Source organism: Pelodiscus sinensis, unplaced genomic scaffold (genome assembly GCF_049634645.1).
Source record: "Pelodiscus sinensis isolate JC-2024 unplaced genomic scaffold, ASM4963464v1 ctg73, whole genome shotgun sequence".
Taxonomy (NCBI): domain Eukaryota; kingdom Metazoa; phylum Chordata; order Testudines; family Trionychidae; genus Pelodiscus; species Pelodiscus sinensis.
The window spans coordinates 545,296-559,046 of NW_027465876.1; the positions used below are offsets into that span (position 1 = coordinate 545,296).

Genomic DNA, 13,751 nt, shown 5'->3' on the forward strand with positions numbered 1-13,751 from the left:
TTGGCTTTGTAATGTGCCAACCAGTTAATAGCTTTATTCAAGCTATTTTAGTGGATTTTAGGCTCACCCCTGGCAGCATCAACCCACCGCTGCCATGGTGGGCAGCATCAAGGCCTTCTCCAGCCACAAAGAAAAATGCCACCAGCCCTGGGTTAGTCACACTTATTGTAAGAGACAGCAAAACCCTAATCCAGGCCCGCGGCTCAGTCGTGGTCCCGAAGGCGGCAGCGAAAGCCCCAGGCCCAGCGGCTCAGTCGTGGTCCCGAAGGCGGCAGCGAAAGCCCCAGGCCCAGCGGCTCAGTCGTGGTCCCGAAGGCGGCAGCGAAAGCCCCAGGCCAGCGGCTCAGTCGTGGTCCCGAAGGCGGCAGCGAAAGCCCCAGGCCAGCGGCTCAGTCGTGGTCGCGAAGGCGGCAGCGAAAGCCCCAGGCCAGCGGCTCAGTCGTGGTCCCGAAGGCGGCAGCGAAAGCCCCAGGCCAGCGGCTCAGTCGTGGTCCCGAAGGCGGCAGCGAAAGCCCCAGGCCCAGCGGCTCGGTCGTGGTCCCGAAGGCGGCAGCGAAAGCCCCAGGCCCAGCGGCTCAGTCGTGGTCCCGAAGGCGGCAGCGAAAGCCCCAGGCCAGCGGCTCAGTCGTGGTCCCGAAGGCGGCAGCGAAAGCCCCAGCCCAGCGGCTCAGTCGTGGTCCCGAAGGCGGCAGCGAAAGCCCCAGGCCCGCGGCTCAGTCGTGGTCCCGAAGGCGGCAGCGAAAGCCCCAGGCCCAGCGGCTCAGTCGTGGTCCCGAAGGCGGCAGCGAAAGCCCCAGCCCAGCGGCTCAGTCGTGGTCGCGAAGGCGGCAGCGAAAGCCCCAGGCCAGCGGCTCAGTCGTGGTCCCGAAGGCGGCAGCGAAAGCCCCAGGCCCAGCGGCTCAGTCGTGGTCCCGAAGGCGGCAGCGAAAGCCCCAGGCCAGCGGCTCAGTCGTGGTCCCGAAGGCGGCAGCGAAAGCCCCAGGCCCAGCGGCTCAGTCGTGGTCCCGAAGGCGGCAGCGAAAGCCCCAGGCCAGCGGCTCAGTCGTGGTCCCGAAGGCGGCAGCGAAAGCCCCAGGCCAGCGGCTCAGTCGTGGTCCCGAAGGCGGCAGCGAAAGCCCCAGGCCCAGCGGCTCAGTCGTGGTCCCGAAGGCGGCAGCGAAAGCCCCAGGCCAGCGGCTCAGTCGTGGTCCCGAAGGCGGCAGCGAAAGCCCCAGGCCAGCGGCTCAGTCGTGGTCCCGAAGGCGGCAGCGAAAGCCCCAGGCCAGCGGCTCAGTCGTGGTCCCGAAGGCGGCAGCGAAAGCCCCAGGCCCAGCGGCTCAGTCGTGGTCCCGAAGGCGGCAGCGAAAGCCCCAGGCCAGCGGCTCAGTCGTGGTCCCGAAGGCGGCAGCGAAAGCCCCAGGCCAGCGGCTCAGTCGTGGTCCCGAAGGCGGCAGCGAAAGCCCCAGGCCAGCGGCTCAGTCGTGGTCCCGAAGGCCCTAGTCCAGGGCCATTCACTGAGGGTGTCTGCAAAGGCCCCAAGAGAGGCTGCTAAGCCCCCCTCTTTCATTTGCCACCCTACGGAGGGAGAAGGAAGCAGCACTTGATCTAGAGGCAGAGGCCTCTGGGGTAGTGGCTGTTCAGTGGGAGGTGCCGGAGGAGCTGAGCTCGGGAGTCGCAGAGGCCAGGTCCTGGCTGAGCTAGTGGAGACCCCAGGCTGGATTTGGTGAGAAGTGGAGTCAGCAGCAGCATCAGGCTCCTTGCAGTACACATGGCTCCTGGCAGCAGGGAATGGGCTGGCCTGGTGTGGGGGCAGGGAACAGGGTCTCTGCCCCACTCACAGGCAGCAGCAGCAGCAGGGAGCTGCCTGTACAGGAACTCACCTGCCCTCCAGACCCCCGGCAAGGAGAGACCTGTCCCCTGGCCCAGCAGAGAGGGGAGTTCTGAGCTTTGGCAAATCCAGACAAGGCCTGAGGCCTCCAGGCCCTTCCCCCAGGCCTGCTGGGAGCAGGCAGGACAGGAGTCCAGTTGGAGGGGGAGCCAGACACCAGAGTCTGTCCAAGGAGGCTGTGGGCAGAGCCAGGGGTCAGCCTAGGACGTCGCAGCAGCTCCCTGTCTCTGGGGGGAGCCATCTCAGGAGCAGTGGGGCTGGGGCTGGGGCAGGGGTTCCCAGGGAGCGGTGGGGCTGGCAGAGTCCAGGCCCACGGGATCCTCTGGCCGATCTCAGGCCAGGGGAGCCCCTGGGTCTGGGTCTGGGTCTGTCCAGGAGCCGTGTGGCCATCGCTGCCTGGCTGTCAGACGTACAGCGCCGGGGACATAATGAAGCCCTGCTCCTGGGAACCCTCCCCAGAGGCGAAGGAGAGGGCGTCATAGATGGGGTGGATCTGGTCCAGGTACTCGTCCTCCAGGCTGGGCCCTGGGGCTGCTGCCGGCTCCGTGTGCTCCCGCGTCGGCAGTTCGTGGTACCGGGGCAGGTCCTGCAAGGAGTTGAACGGACAGATGGGGTGGGCAGCAGGACACTGACCCCACAGCGACCTCCGCGCCCACAGACACATGGACTAGCGGTGGCTTGTGGCTTAGAGCCGAGGGGCTCCTGCCTTCTCTCCCAGCTCGGGGAGGCAGTGGGGTCTAGGGGATCCAGTGGGGTGGAGGGCACAAAGCCAGGACTCCTGCCTTCTCTCCCAGCTCGGGGAGGCAGTGGGGTCTAGGGGATCCAGTGGGGTGGAGGGCACAAAGCCAGGGCTCCTGCCTTCTCTCCCAGCTCGGGGAGGCAGTGGGGTCTAGGGGATCCAGTGGGGTGGAGGGCACGAAGCCAGGACTCCTGCCTTCTCTCCCAGCTCGGGGAGGCAGTGGGGTCTAGGGGATCCAGTGGGGTGGAGGGCACAAAGCCAGGACTCCTGCCTTCTCTCCCAGTTCGGGGAGGCAGTGGGGTCTAGGGGATCCAGTGGGCTGGAGGGCACAAACCCAGGGCTCCTGCCTTCTCTCCCAGCTCGGGGAGGGAGTGGGGTCTAGGGGATCCAGTGGGGTGGAGGGCACAAAGCCAGGACTCCTGCCTTCTCTCCCAGCTCGGGGAGGCAGTGGGGTCTAGGGGATCCAGTGGGGTGGAGGGCACAAAGCCATGGCTCCTGCCTTCTCTCCCAACTCGGGGAGGGAGTGGGGTCTAGGGGATCCAGTGGGGTGGAGGGCACAAAGCCAGGACTCCTGCCTTCTCTCCCAGCTCGGGGAGGCAGTGGGGTCTAGGGGATCCAGTGGGGTGGAGGGCACAAAGCCAGGACTCCTGCCTTCTCTCCCAGCTCGGGGAGGGAGTGGGGTCTAGGGGATCCAGTGGGGTGGAGGGCACAAAGCCAGGACTCCTGCCTTCTCTCCCAGCTCGGGGAGGCAGTGGGGTCTAGGGGATCCAGTGGGGTGGAGGGCACAAAGCCATGGCTCCTGCCTTCTCTCCCAACTCGGGGAGGGAGTGGGGTCTAGGGGATCCAGTGGGGTGGAGGGCACAAAGCCAGGACTCCTGCCTTCTCTCCCAGCTCGGGGAGGCAGTGGGGTCTAGGGGATCCAGTGGGGTGGAGGGCACAAAGCCAGGACTCCTGCCTTCTCTCCCAGCTCGGGGAGGCAGTGGGGTCTAGGGGATCCAGTGGGGTGGAGGGCACAAAGCCAGGGCTCCTGCCTTCTCTCCCAGCTCGGGGAGGCAGTGGGGTCTAGGGGATCCAGTGGGGTGGAGGACACAAAGCCAGGACTCCTGCCTTCTCTCCCAACTCGGGGAGGGAGTGGGGTCTAGGGGATCCAGTGGGGTGGAGGGCACAAAGCCAGGACTCCTGCCTTCTCTCCCAGCTCGGGGAGGCAGTGGGGTCTAGGGGATCCAGTGGGGTGGAGGGCACAAAGCCAGGCCTCCTGCCTTCTCTCCCAGCTCGGGGAGGGAGTGGGGTCTAGGGGATCCAGTGGGGTGGAGGGCACAAAGCCAGGACTCCTGCCTTCTCTCCCAGCTCGGGGAGGGAGTGGGGTCTAGGGGATCCAGTGGGGTGGAGGGCACAAAGCCAGGGCTCCTGCCTTCTCTCCCAGCTCGGGGAGGCAGTGGGGTCTAGGGGATCCAGTGGGGTGGAGGGCACAAAGCCAGGACTCCTGCCTTCTCTCCCAGCTCGGGGAGGGAGTGGGGTCTAGGGGATCCAGTGGGGTGGAGGGCACAAAGCCAGGACTCCTGCCTTCTCTCCCAGCTCGGGGAGGGAGTGGGGTCTAGGGGATCCAGTGGGGTGGAGGGCACAAAGCCAGGGCTCCTGCCTTCTCTCCCAGCTCGGGGAGGCAGTGGGGTCTAGGGGATCCAGTGGGGTGGAGGGCACAAAGCCAGGACTCCTGCCTTCTCTCCCAACTCGGGGAGGGAGTGGGGTCTAGGGGATCCAGTGGGGTGGAGGGCACAAAGCCAGGGCTCCTGCCTTCTCTCCCAGCTCGGGGAGGCAGTGGGGTCTAGGGGATCCAGTGGGGTGGAGGGCACAAAGCCAGGACTCCTGCCTTCTCTCCCAGCTCGGGGAGGCAGTGGGGTCTAGGGGATCCAGTGGGGTGGAGGGCACAAAGCCAGGACTCCTGCCTTCTCTCCCAACTCGGGGAGGGAGTGGGGTCTAGGGGATCCAGTGGGGTGGAGGGCACAAAGCCAGGACTCCTGCCTTCTCTCCCAGCTCGGGGAGGCAGTGGGGTCTAGGGGATCCAGTGGGGTGGAGGACACAAAGCCAGGACTCCTGCCTTCTCTCCCAGCTCGGGGAGGCAGTGGGGTCTAGGGGATCCAGTGGGGTGGAGGCACAAAGCCAGGACTCCTGCCTTCTCTCCCAGCTCGGGGAGGCAGTGGGGTCTAGGGGATCCAGTGGGGTGGAGGGCACAAAGCCAGGGCTCCTGCCTTCTCTCCCAGCTCGGGGAGGCAGTGGGGTCTAGGGAATCCAGTGGGGTGGAGGGCACAAAGCCAGGCCTCCTGCCTTCTCTCCCAGCTCGGGGAGGCAGTGGGGTCTAGGGGATCCAGTGGGGTGGAGGGCACAAAGCCAGGCCTCCTGCCTTCTCTCCCAGCTCGGGGAGGCAGTGGGGTCTAGGGGATCCAGTGGGGTGGAGGGCACAAAGCCAGGCCTCCTGCCTTCTCTCCCAGCTCGGGGAGGCAGTGGGGTCTAGGGGATCCAGTGGGGTGGAGGGCACAAAGCCAGGCCTCCTGCCTTCTCTCCCAGCTCGGGGAGGCAGTGGGGTCTAGGGGATCCAGTGGGGTGGAGGGCACGAAGCCAGGGCTCCTGCCTTCTCTCCCAGCTCGGGGAGGCAGTGGGGTCTAGGGGATCCAGTGGGGTGGAGGGCACGAAGCCAGGGCTCCTGCCTTCTCTCCCAGCTCGGGGAGGCAGTGGGGTCTAGGGGATCCAGTGGGGTGGAGGGCACGAAGCCAGGGCTCCTGCCTTCTCTCCAAGCTCGGGGAGGGAGTGGGGTCTAGGGGATCCAGTGGGGTGGAGGGCACAAAGCCAGGACTCCTGCCTTCTCTCCCAGCTCGGGGAGGCAGTGGGGTCTAGGGGATCCAGTGGGGTGGAGGGCACAAAGCCATGGCTCCTGCCTTCTCTCCCAACTCGGGGAGGGAGTGGGGTCTAGGGGATCCAGTGGGGTGGAGGGCACAAAGCCAGGACTCCTGCCTTCTCTCCCAGCTCGGGGAGGCAGTGGGGTCTAGGGGATCCAGTGGGGTGGAGGGCACAAAGCCAGGGCTCCTGCCTTCTCTCCCAGCTCGGGGAGGCAGTGGGGTCTAGGGGATCCAGTGGGGTGGAGGACACAAAGCCAGGACTCCTGCCTTCTCTCCCAACTCGGGGAGGGAGTGGGGTCTAGGGGATCCAGTGGGGTGGAGGGCACAAAGCCAGGACTCCTGCCTTCTCTCCCAGCTCGGGGAGGGAGTGGGGTCTAGGGGATCCAGTGGGGTGGAGGGCACAAAGCCAGGGCTCCTGCCTTCTCTCCCAGCTCGGGGAGGCAGTGGGGTCTAGGGGATCCAGTGGGGTGGAGGGCACAAAGCCAGGACTCCTGCCTTCTCTCCCAGCTCGGGGAGGGAGTGGGGTCTAGGGGATCCAGTGGGGTGGAGGGCACAAAGCCAGGACTCCTGCCTTCTCTCCCAACTCGGGGAGGGAGTGGGGTCTAGGGGATCCAGTGGGGTGGAGGGCACAAAGCCAGGGCTCCTGCCTTCTCTCCCAGCTCGGGGAGGCAGTGGGGTCTAGGGGATCCAGTGGGGTGGAGGGCACAAAGCCAGGACTCCTGCCTTCTCTCCCAACTCGGGGAGGCAGTGGGGTCTAGGGGATCCAGTGGGGTGGAGGGCACGAAGCCAGGACTCCTGCCTTCTCTCCCAGCTCGGGGAGGCAGTGGGGTCTAGGGGATCCAGTGGGGTGGAGGGCACAAAGCCAGGGCTCCTGCCTTCTCTCCCAGCTCGGGGAGGCAGTGGGGTCTAGGGGATCCAGTGGGGTGGAGGGCACAAAGCCAGGCCTCCTGCCTTCTCTCCCAGCTCGGGGAGGCAGTGGGGTCTAGGGGATCCAGTGGGGTGGAGGGCACAAAGCCAGGACTCCTGCCTTCTCTCCCAGCTCGGGGAGGGAGTGGGGTCTAGGGGATCCAGTGGGGTGGAGGGCACAAAGCCAGGACTCCTGCCTTCTCTCCCAGCTCGGGGAGGCAGTGGGGTCTAGGGGATCCAGTGGGGTGGAGGACACAAAGCCAGGACTCCTGCCTTCTCTCCCAGCTCGGGGAGGCAGTGGGGTCTAGGGGATCCAGTGGGGTGGAGGGCACAAAGCCAGGACTCCTGCCTTCTCTCCCAGCTCGGGGAGGCAGTGGGGTCTAGGGGATCCAGTGGGGTGGAGGGCACAAAGCCAGGCCTCCTGCCTTCTCTCCCAGCTCGGGGAGGCAGTGGGGTCTAGGGGATCCAGTGGGGTGGAGGGCACGAAGCCAGGGCTCCTGCCTTCTCTCCCAGCTCGGGGAGGGAGTGGGGTCTAGGGGATCCAGTGGGGTGGAGGGCACAAAGCCAGGACTCCTGCCTTCTCTCCCAGCTCGGGGAGGCAGTGGGGTCTAGGGGATCCAGTGGGGTGGAGGGCACGAAGCCAGGGCTCCTGCCTTCTCTCCCAGCTCGGGGAGGCAGTGGGGTCTAGGGGATCCAGTGGGGTGGAGGGCACAAAGCCAGGACTCCTGCCTTCTCTCCCAGCTCGGGGAGGCAGTGGGGTCTAGGGGATCCAGTGGGGTGGAGGGCACAAAGCCAGGACTCCTGCCTTCTCTCCCAGCTCGGGGAGGCAGTGGGGTCTACGGGATCCAGTGGGGTGGAGGGCACAAAGCCAGGACTCCTGCCTTCTCTCCCAGCTCGGGGAGGCAGTGGGGTCTAGGGGATCCAGTGGGGTGGAGGGCACAAAGCCAGGACTCCTGCCTTCTCTCCCAGCTCGGGGAGGGAGTGGGGTCTAGGGGATCCAGTGGGGTGGAGGGCACAAAGCCAGGACTCCTGCCTTCTCTCCCAACTCGGGGAGGGAGTGGGGTCTAGGGGATCCAGTGGGGTGGAGGGCACAAAGCCAGGACTCCTGCCTTCTCTCCCAGCTCGGGGAGGCAGTGGGGTCTAGGGGATCCAGTGGGGTGGAGGGCACAAAGCCAGGGCTCCTGCCTTCTCTCCCAGCTCGGGGAGGCAGTGGGGTCTAGGGGATCCAGTGGGGTGGAGGACACAAAGCCAGGACTCCTGCCTTCTCTCCCAACTCGGGGAGGGAGTGGGGTCTAGGGGATCCAGTGGGGTGGAGGGCACAAAGCCAGGACTCCTGCCTTCTCTCCCAGCTCGGGGAGGCAGTGGGGTCTAGGGGATCCAGTGGGGTGGAGGGCACAAAGCCAGGACTCCTGCCTTCTCTCCCAGCTCGGGGAGGGAGTGGGGTCTAGGGGATCCAGTGGGGTGGAGGGCACAAAGCCAGGACTCCTGCCTTCTCTCCCAGCTCGGGGAGGGAGTGGGGTCTAGGGGATCCAGTGGGGTGGAGGGCACAAAGCCAGGGCTCCTGCCTTCTCTCCCAGCTCGGGGAGGCAGTGGGGTCTAGGGGATCCAGTGGGGTGGAGGGCACAAAGCCAGGACTCCTGCCTTCTCTCCCAGCTCGGGGAGGGAGTGGGGTCTAGGGGATCCAGTGGGGTGGAGGGCACAAAGCCAGGACTCCTGCCTTCTCTCCCAACTCGGGGAGGGAGTGGGGTCTAGGGGATCCAGTGGGGTGGAGGGCACAAAGCCAGGGCTCCTGCCTTCTCTCCCAGCTCGGGGAGGCAGTGGGGTCTAGGGGATCCAGTGGGGTGGAGGGCACAAAGCCAGGACTCCTGCCTTCTCTCCCAACTCGGGGAGGGAGTGGGGTCTAGGGGATCCAGTGGGGTGGAGGGCACAAAGCCAGGACTCCTGCCTTCTCTCCCAGCTCGGGGAGGCAGTGGGGTCTAGGGGATCCAGTGGGGTGGAGGGCACAAAGCCAGGACTCCTGCCTTCTCTCCCAGCTCAGGGAGGCAGTGGGGTCTAGGGGATCCAGTGGGGTGGAGGGCACAAAGCCAGGACTCCTGCCTTCTCTCCCAACTCGGGGAGGGAGTGGGGTCTAGGGGATCCAGTGGGGTGGAGGGCACAAAGCCAGGACTCCTGCCTTCTCTCCCAGCTCGGGGAGGCAGTGGGGTCTAGGGGATCCAGTGGGGTGGAGGACACAAAGCCAGGACTCCTGCCTTCTCTCCCAGCTCGGGGAGGCAGTGGGGTCTAGGGGATCCAGTGGGGTGGAGGGCACAAAGCCAGGACTCCTGCCTTCTCTCCCAGCTCGGGGAGGCAGTGGGGTCTAGGGGATCCAGTGGGGTGGAGGGCACAAAGCCAGGGCTCCTGCCTTCTCTCCCAGCTCGGGGAGGCAGTGGGGTCTAGGGGATCCAGTGGGGTGGAGGGCACAAAGCCAGGCCTCCTGCCTTCTCTCCCAGCTCGGGGAGGCAGTGGGGTCTAGGGGATCCAGTGGGGTGGAGGGCACAAAGCCAGGACTCCTGCCTTCTCTCCCAGCTCGGGGAGGCAGTGGGGTCTAGGGGATCCAGTGGGGTGGAGGGCACGAAGCCAGGGCTCCTGCCTTCTCTCCCAGCTCGGGGAGGCAGTGGGGTCTAGGGGATCCAGTGGGGTGGAGGGCACAAAGCCAGGCCTCCTGCCTTCTCTCCCAGCTCGGGGAGGCAGTGGGGTCTAGGGGATCCAGTGGGGTGGAGGGCACAAAGCCAGGCCTCCTGCCTTCTCTCCCAGCTCGGGGAGGCAGTGGGGTCTAGGGGATCCAGTGGGGTGGAGGGCACAAAGCCAGGCCTCCTGCCTTCTCTCCCAGCTCGGGGAGGCAGTGGGGTCTAGGGGATCCAGTGGGGTGGAGGGCACGAAGCCAGGGCTCCTGCCTTCTCTCCCAGCTCGGGGAGGCAGTGGGGTCTAGGGGATCCAGTGGGGTGGAGGGCACGAAGCCAGGGCTCCTGCCTTCTCTCCCAGCTCGGGGAGGCAGTGGGGTCTAGGGGATCCAGTGGGGTGGAGGGCACGAAGCCAGGTCTCCTGCCTTCTCTCCCAGCTCGGGGAGGGAGTGGGGTCTAGGGGATCCAGTGGGGTGGAGGGCACAAAGCCAGGACTCCTGCCTTCTCTCCCAGCTCGGGGAGGCAGTGGGGTCTAGGGGATCCAGTGGGGTGGAGGGCACAAAGCCATGGCTCCTGCCTTCTCTCCCAACTCGGGGAGGGAGTGGGGTCTAGGGGATCCAGTGGGGTGGAGGGCACAAAGCCAGGACTCCTGCCTTCTCTCCCAGCTCGGGGAGGGAGTGGGGTCTAGGGGATCCAGTGGGGTGGAGGGCACAAAGCCAGGGCTCCTGCCTTCTCTCCCAGCTCGGGGAGGCAGTGGGGTCTAGGGGATCCAGTGGGGTGGAGGACACAAAGCCAGGACTCCTGCCTTCTCTCCCAGCTCGGGGAGGGAGTGGGGTCTAGGGGATCCAGTGGGGTGGAGGGCACAAAGCCAGGACTCCTGCCTTCTCTCCCAGCTCGGGGAGGGAGTGGGGTCTAGGGGATCCAGTGGGGTGGAGGGCACAAAGCCAGGGCTCCTGCCTTCTCTCCCAGCTCGGGGAGGCAGTGGGGTCTAGGGGATCCAGTGGGGTGGAGGGCACAAAGCCAGGACTCCTGCCTTCTCTCCCAGCTCGGGGAGGGAGTGGGGTCTAGGGGATCCAGTGGGGTGGAGGGCACAAAGCCAGGACTCCTGCCTTCTCTCCCAACTCGGGGAGGGAGTGGGGTCTAGGGGATCCAGTGGGGTGGAGGGCACAAAGCCAGGGCTCCTGCCTTCTCTCCCAGCTCGGGGAGGCAGTGGGGTCTAGGGGATCCAGTGGGGTGGAGGGCACAAAGCCAGGACTCCTGCCTTCTCTCCCAACTCGGGGAGGCAGTGGGGTCTAGGGGATCCAGTGGGGTGGAGGGCACAAAGCCAGGACTCCTGCCTTCTCTCCCAGCTCGGGGAGGGAGTGGGGTCTAGGGGATCCAGTGGGGTGGAGGGCACAAAGCCAGGACTCCTGCCTTCTCTCCCAGCTCGGGGAGGCAGTGGGGTCTAGGGGATCCAGTGGGGTGGAGGGCACAAAGCCAGGACTCCTGCCTTCTCTCCCAGCTCGGGGAGGCAGTGGGGTCTAGGGGATCCAGTGGGGTGGAGGGCACAAAGCCAGGACTCCTGCCTTCTCTCCCAACTCGGGGAGGGAGTGGGGTCTAGGGGATCCAGTGGGGTGGAGGGCACAAAGCCAGGACTCCTGCCTTCTCTCCCAGCTCGGGGAGGCAGTGGGGTCTAGGGGATCCAGTGGGGTGGAGGACACAAAGCCAGGACTCCTGCCTTCTCTCCCAGCTCGGGGAGGCAGTGGGGTCTAGGGGATCCAGTGGGGTGGAGGGCACAAAGCCAGGCCTCCTGCCTTCTCTCCCAGCTCGGGGAGGCAGTGGGGTCTAGGGGATCCAGTGGGGTGGAGGGCACAAAGCCAGGGCTCCTGCCTTCTCTCCCAGCTCGGGGAGGCAGTGGGGTCTAGGGGATCCAGTGGGGTGGAGGGCACAAAGCCAGGCCTCCTGCCTTCTCTCCCAGCTCGGGGAGGCAGTGGGGTCTAGGGGATCCAGTGGGGTGGAGGGCACAAAGCCAGGCCTCCTGCCTTCTCTCCCAGCTCGGGGAGGCAGTGGGGTCTAGGGGATCCAGTGGGGTGGAGGGCACGAAGCCAGGGCTCCTGCCTTCTCTCCCAGCTCGGGGAGGGAGTGGGGTCTAGGGGATCCAGTGGGGTGGAGGGCACAAAGCCAGGACTCCTGCCTTCTCTCCCAGCTCGGGGAGGCAGTGGGGTCTAGGGGATCCAGTGGGGTGGAGGGCACGAAGCCAGGGCTCCTGCCTTCTCTCCCAGCTCGGGGAGGCAGTGGGGTCTAGGGGATCCAGTGGGGTGGAGGGCACAAAGCCAGGACTCCTGCCTTCTCTCCCAGCTCGGGGAGGCAGTGGGGTCTAGGGGATCCAGTGGGGTGGAGGGCACAAAGCCAGGACTCCTGCCTTCTCTCCCAGCTCGGGGAGGCAGTGGGGTCTAGGGGATCCAGTGGGGTGGAGGGCACAAAGCCAGGACTCCTGCCTTCTCTCCCAGCTCGGGGAGGCAGTGGGGTCTAGGGGATCCAGTGGGGTGGAGGGCACAAAGCCAGGACTCCTGCCTTCTCTCCCAGCTCGGGGAGGGAGTGGGGTCTAGGGGATCCAGTGGGGTGGAGGGCACAAAGCCAGGACTCCTGCCTTCTCTCCCAACTCGGGGAGGGAGTGGGGTCTAGGGGATCCAGTGGGGTGGAGGGCACAAAGCCAGGACTCCTGCCTTCTCTCCCAGCTCGGGGAGGCAGTGGGGTCTAGGGGATCCAGTGGGGTGGAGGGCACAAAGCCAGGGCTCCTGCCTTCTCTCCCAGCTCGGGGACGCAGTGGGGTCTAGGGGATCCAGTGGGGTGGAGGACACAAAGCCAGGACTCCTGCCTTCTCTCCCAACTCGGGGAGGGAGTGGGGTCTAGGGGATCCAGTGGGGTGGAGGGCACAAAGCCAGGACTCCTGCCTTCTCTCCCAGCTCGGGGAGGCAGTGGGGTCTAGGGGATCCAGTGGGGTGGAGGGCACAAAGCCAGGACTCCTGCCTTCTCTCCCAGCTCGGGGAGGGTGTGGGGTCTAGGGGATCCAGTGGGGTGGAGGGCACAAAGCCAGGACTCCTGCCTTCTCTCCCAGCTCGGGGAGGGAGTGGGGTCTAGGGGATCCAGTGGGGTGGAGGGCACAAAGCCAGGGCTCCTGCCTTCTCTCCCAGCTCGGGGAGGCAGTGGGGTCTAGGGGATCCAGTGGGGTGGAGGGCACAAAGCCAGGACTCCTGCCTTCTCTCCCAGCTCGGGGAGGGAGTGGGGTCTAGGGGATCCAGTGGGGTGGAGGGCACAAAGCCAGGACTCCTGCCTTCTCTCCCAACTCGGGGAGGGAGTGGGGTCTAGGGGATCCAGTGGGGTGGAGGGCACAAAGCCAGGGCTCCTGCCTTCTCTCCCAGCTCGGGGAGGCAGTGGGGTCTAGGGGATCCAGTGGGGTGGAGGGCACAAAGCCAGGACTCCTGCCTTCTCTCCCAACTCGGGGAGGGAGTGGGGTCTAGGGGATCCAGTGGGGTGGAGGGCACAAAGCCAGGACTCCTGCCTTCTCTCCCAGCTCGGGGAGGCAGTGGGGTCTAGGGGATCCAGTGGGGTGGAGGGCACAAAGCCAGGACTCCTGCCTTCTCTCCCAGCTCCGGGAGGCAGTGGGGTCTAGGGGATCCAGTGGGGTGGAGGGCACAAAGCCAGGACTCCTGCCTCCTCTCCCAACTCGGGGAGGGAGTGGGGTCTAGGGGATCCAGTGGGGTGGAGGGCACAAAGCCAGGACTCCTGCCTTCTCTCCCAGCTCGGGGAGGCAGTGGGGTCTAGGGGATCCAGTGGGGTGGAGGACACAAAGCCAGGACTCCTGCCTTCTCTCCCAGCTCGGGGAGGCAGTGGGGTCTAGGGGATCCAGTGGGGTGGAGGGCACAAAGCCAGGACTCCTGCCTTCTCTCCCAGCTCGGGGAGGCAGTGGGGTCTAGGGGATCCAGTGGGGTGGAGGGCACAAAGCCAGGGCTCCTGCCTTCTCTCCCAGCTCGGGGAGGCAGTGGGGTCTAGGGGATCCAGTGGGGTGGAGGGCACAAAGCCAGGCCTCCTGCCTTCTCTCCCAGCTCGGGGAGGCAGTGGGGTCTAGGGGATCCAGTGGGGTGGAGGGCACAAAGCCAGGACTCCTGCCTTCTCTCCCAGCTCGGGGAGGCAGTGGGGTCTAGGGGATCCAGTGGGGTGGAGGGCACAAAGCCAGGGCTCCTGCCTTCTCTCCCAGCTCGGGGAGGCAGTGGGGTCTAGGGGATCCAGTGGGGTGGAGGGCACGAAGCCAGGGCTCCTGCCTTCTCTCCCAGCTCGGGGAGGCAGTGGGGTCTAGGGGATCCAGTGGGGTGGAGGGCACAAAGCCAGGACTCCTGCCTTCTCTCCCAGCTCGGGGAGGCAGTGGGGTCTAGGGGATCCAGTGGGGTGGAGGGCACAAAGCCAGGACTCCTACCTTCTCTCCCAGCTCGGGGAGGCAGTGGGGTCTAGGGGATCCAGTGGGGTGGAGGGCACAAAGCCAGGACTCCTGCCTTCTCTCCCAGCTCGGGGAGGCAGTGGGGTCTAGGGGATCCAGTGGGGTGGAGGGCACAAAGCCAGGACTCCTGCCTTCTCTCCCAGCTCGGGGAGGCAGTGGGGTCTAGGGGATCCAGTGGGGTGGAGGGCACGAAGCCAGGGCTCCTGCCTTCTTT

At 66.3% G+C, this 13,751-nt stretch overlaps 1 protein-coding gene across 1 annotated transcript in view; it reads right to left on the reverse strand.

Moving 5' to 3' along the window:
* The window catches only part of NECTIN2 (nectin cell adhesion molecule 2), a 61,283-nt gene continuing 47,532 nt past the window's right edge, over positions 1–13,751 (reverse strand). The window contains exon 9 of the mRNA XM_075915948.1: positions 1–2,453. Coding sequence (XP_075772063.1) covers positions 2,271–2,453 — 183 coding nt within the window. The 3' untranslated portion in view covers positions 1–2,270. The remainder of the gene's footprint in view (positions 2,454–13,751) is intronic.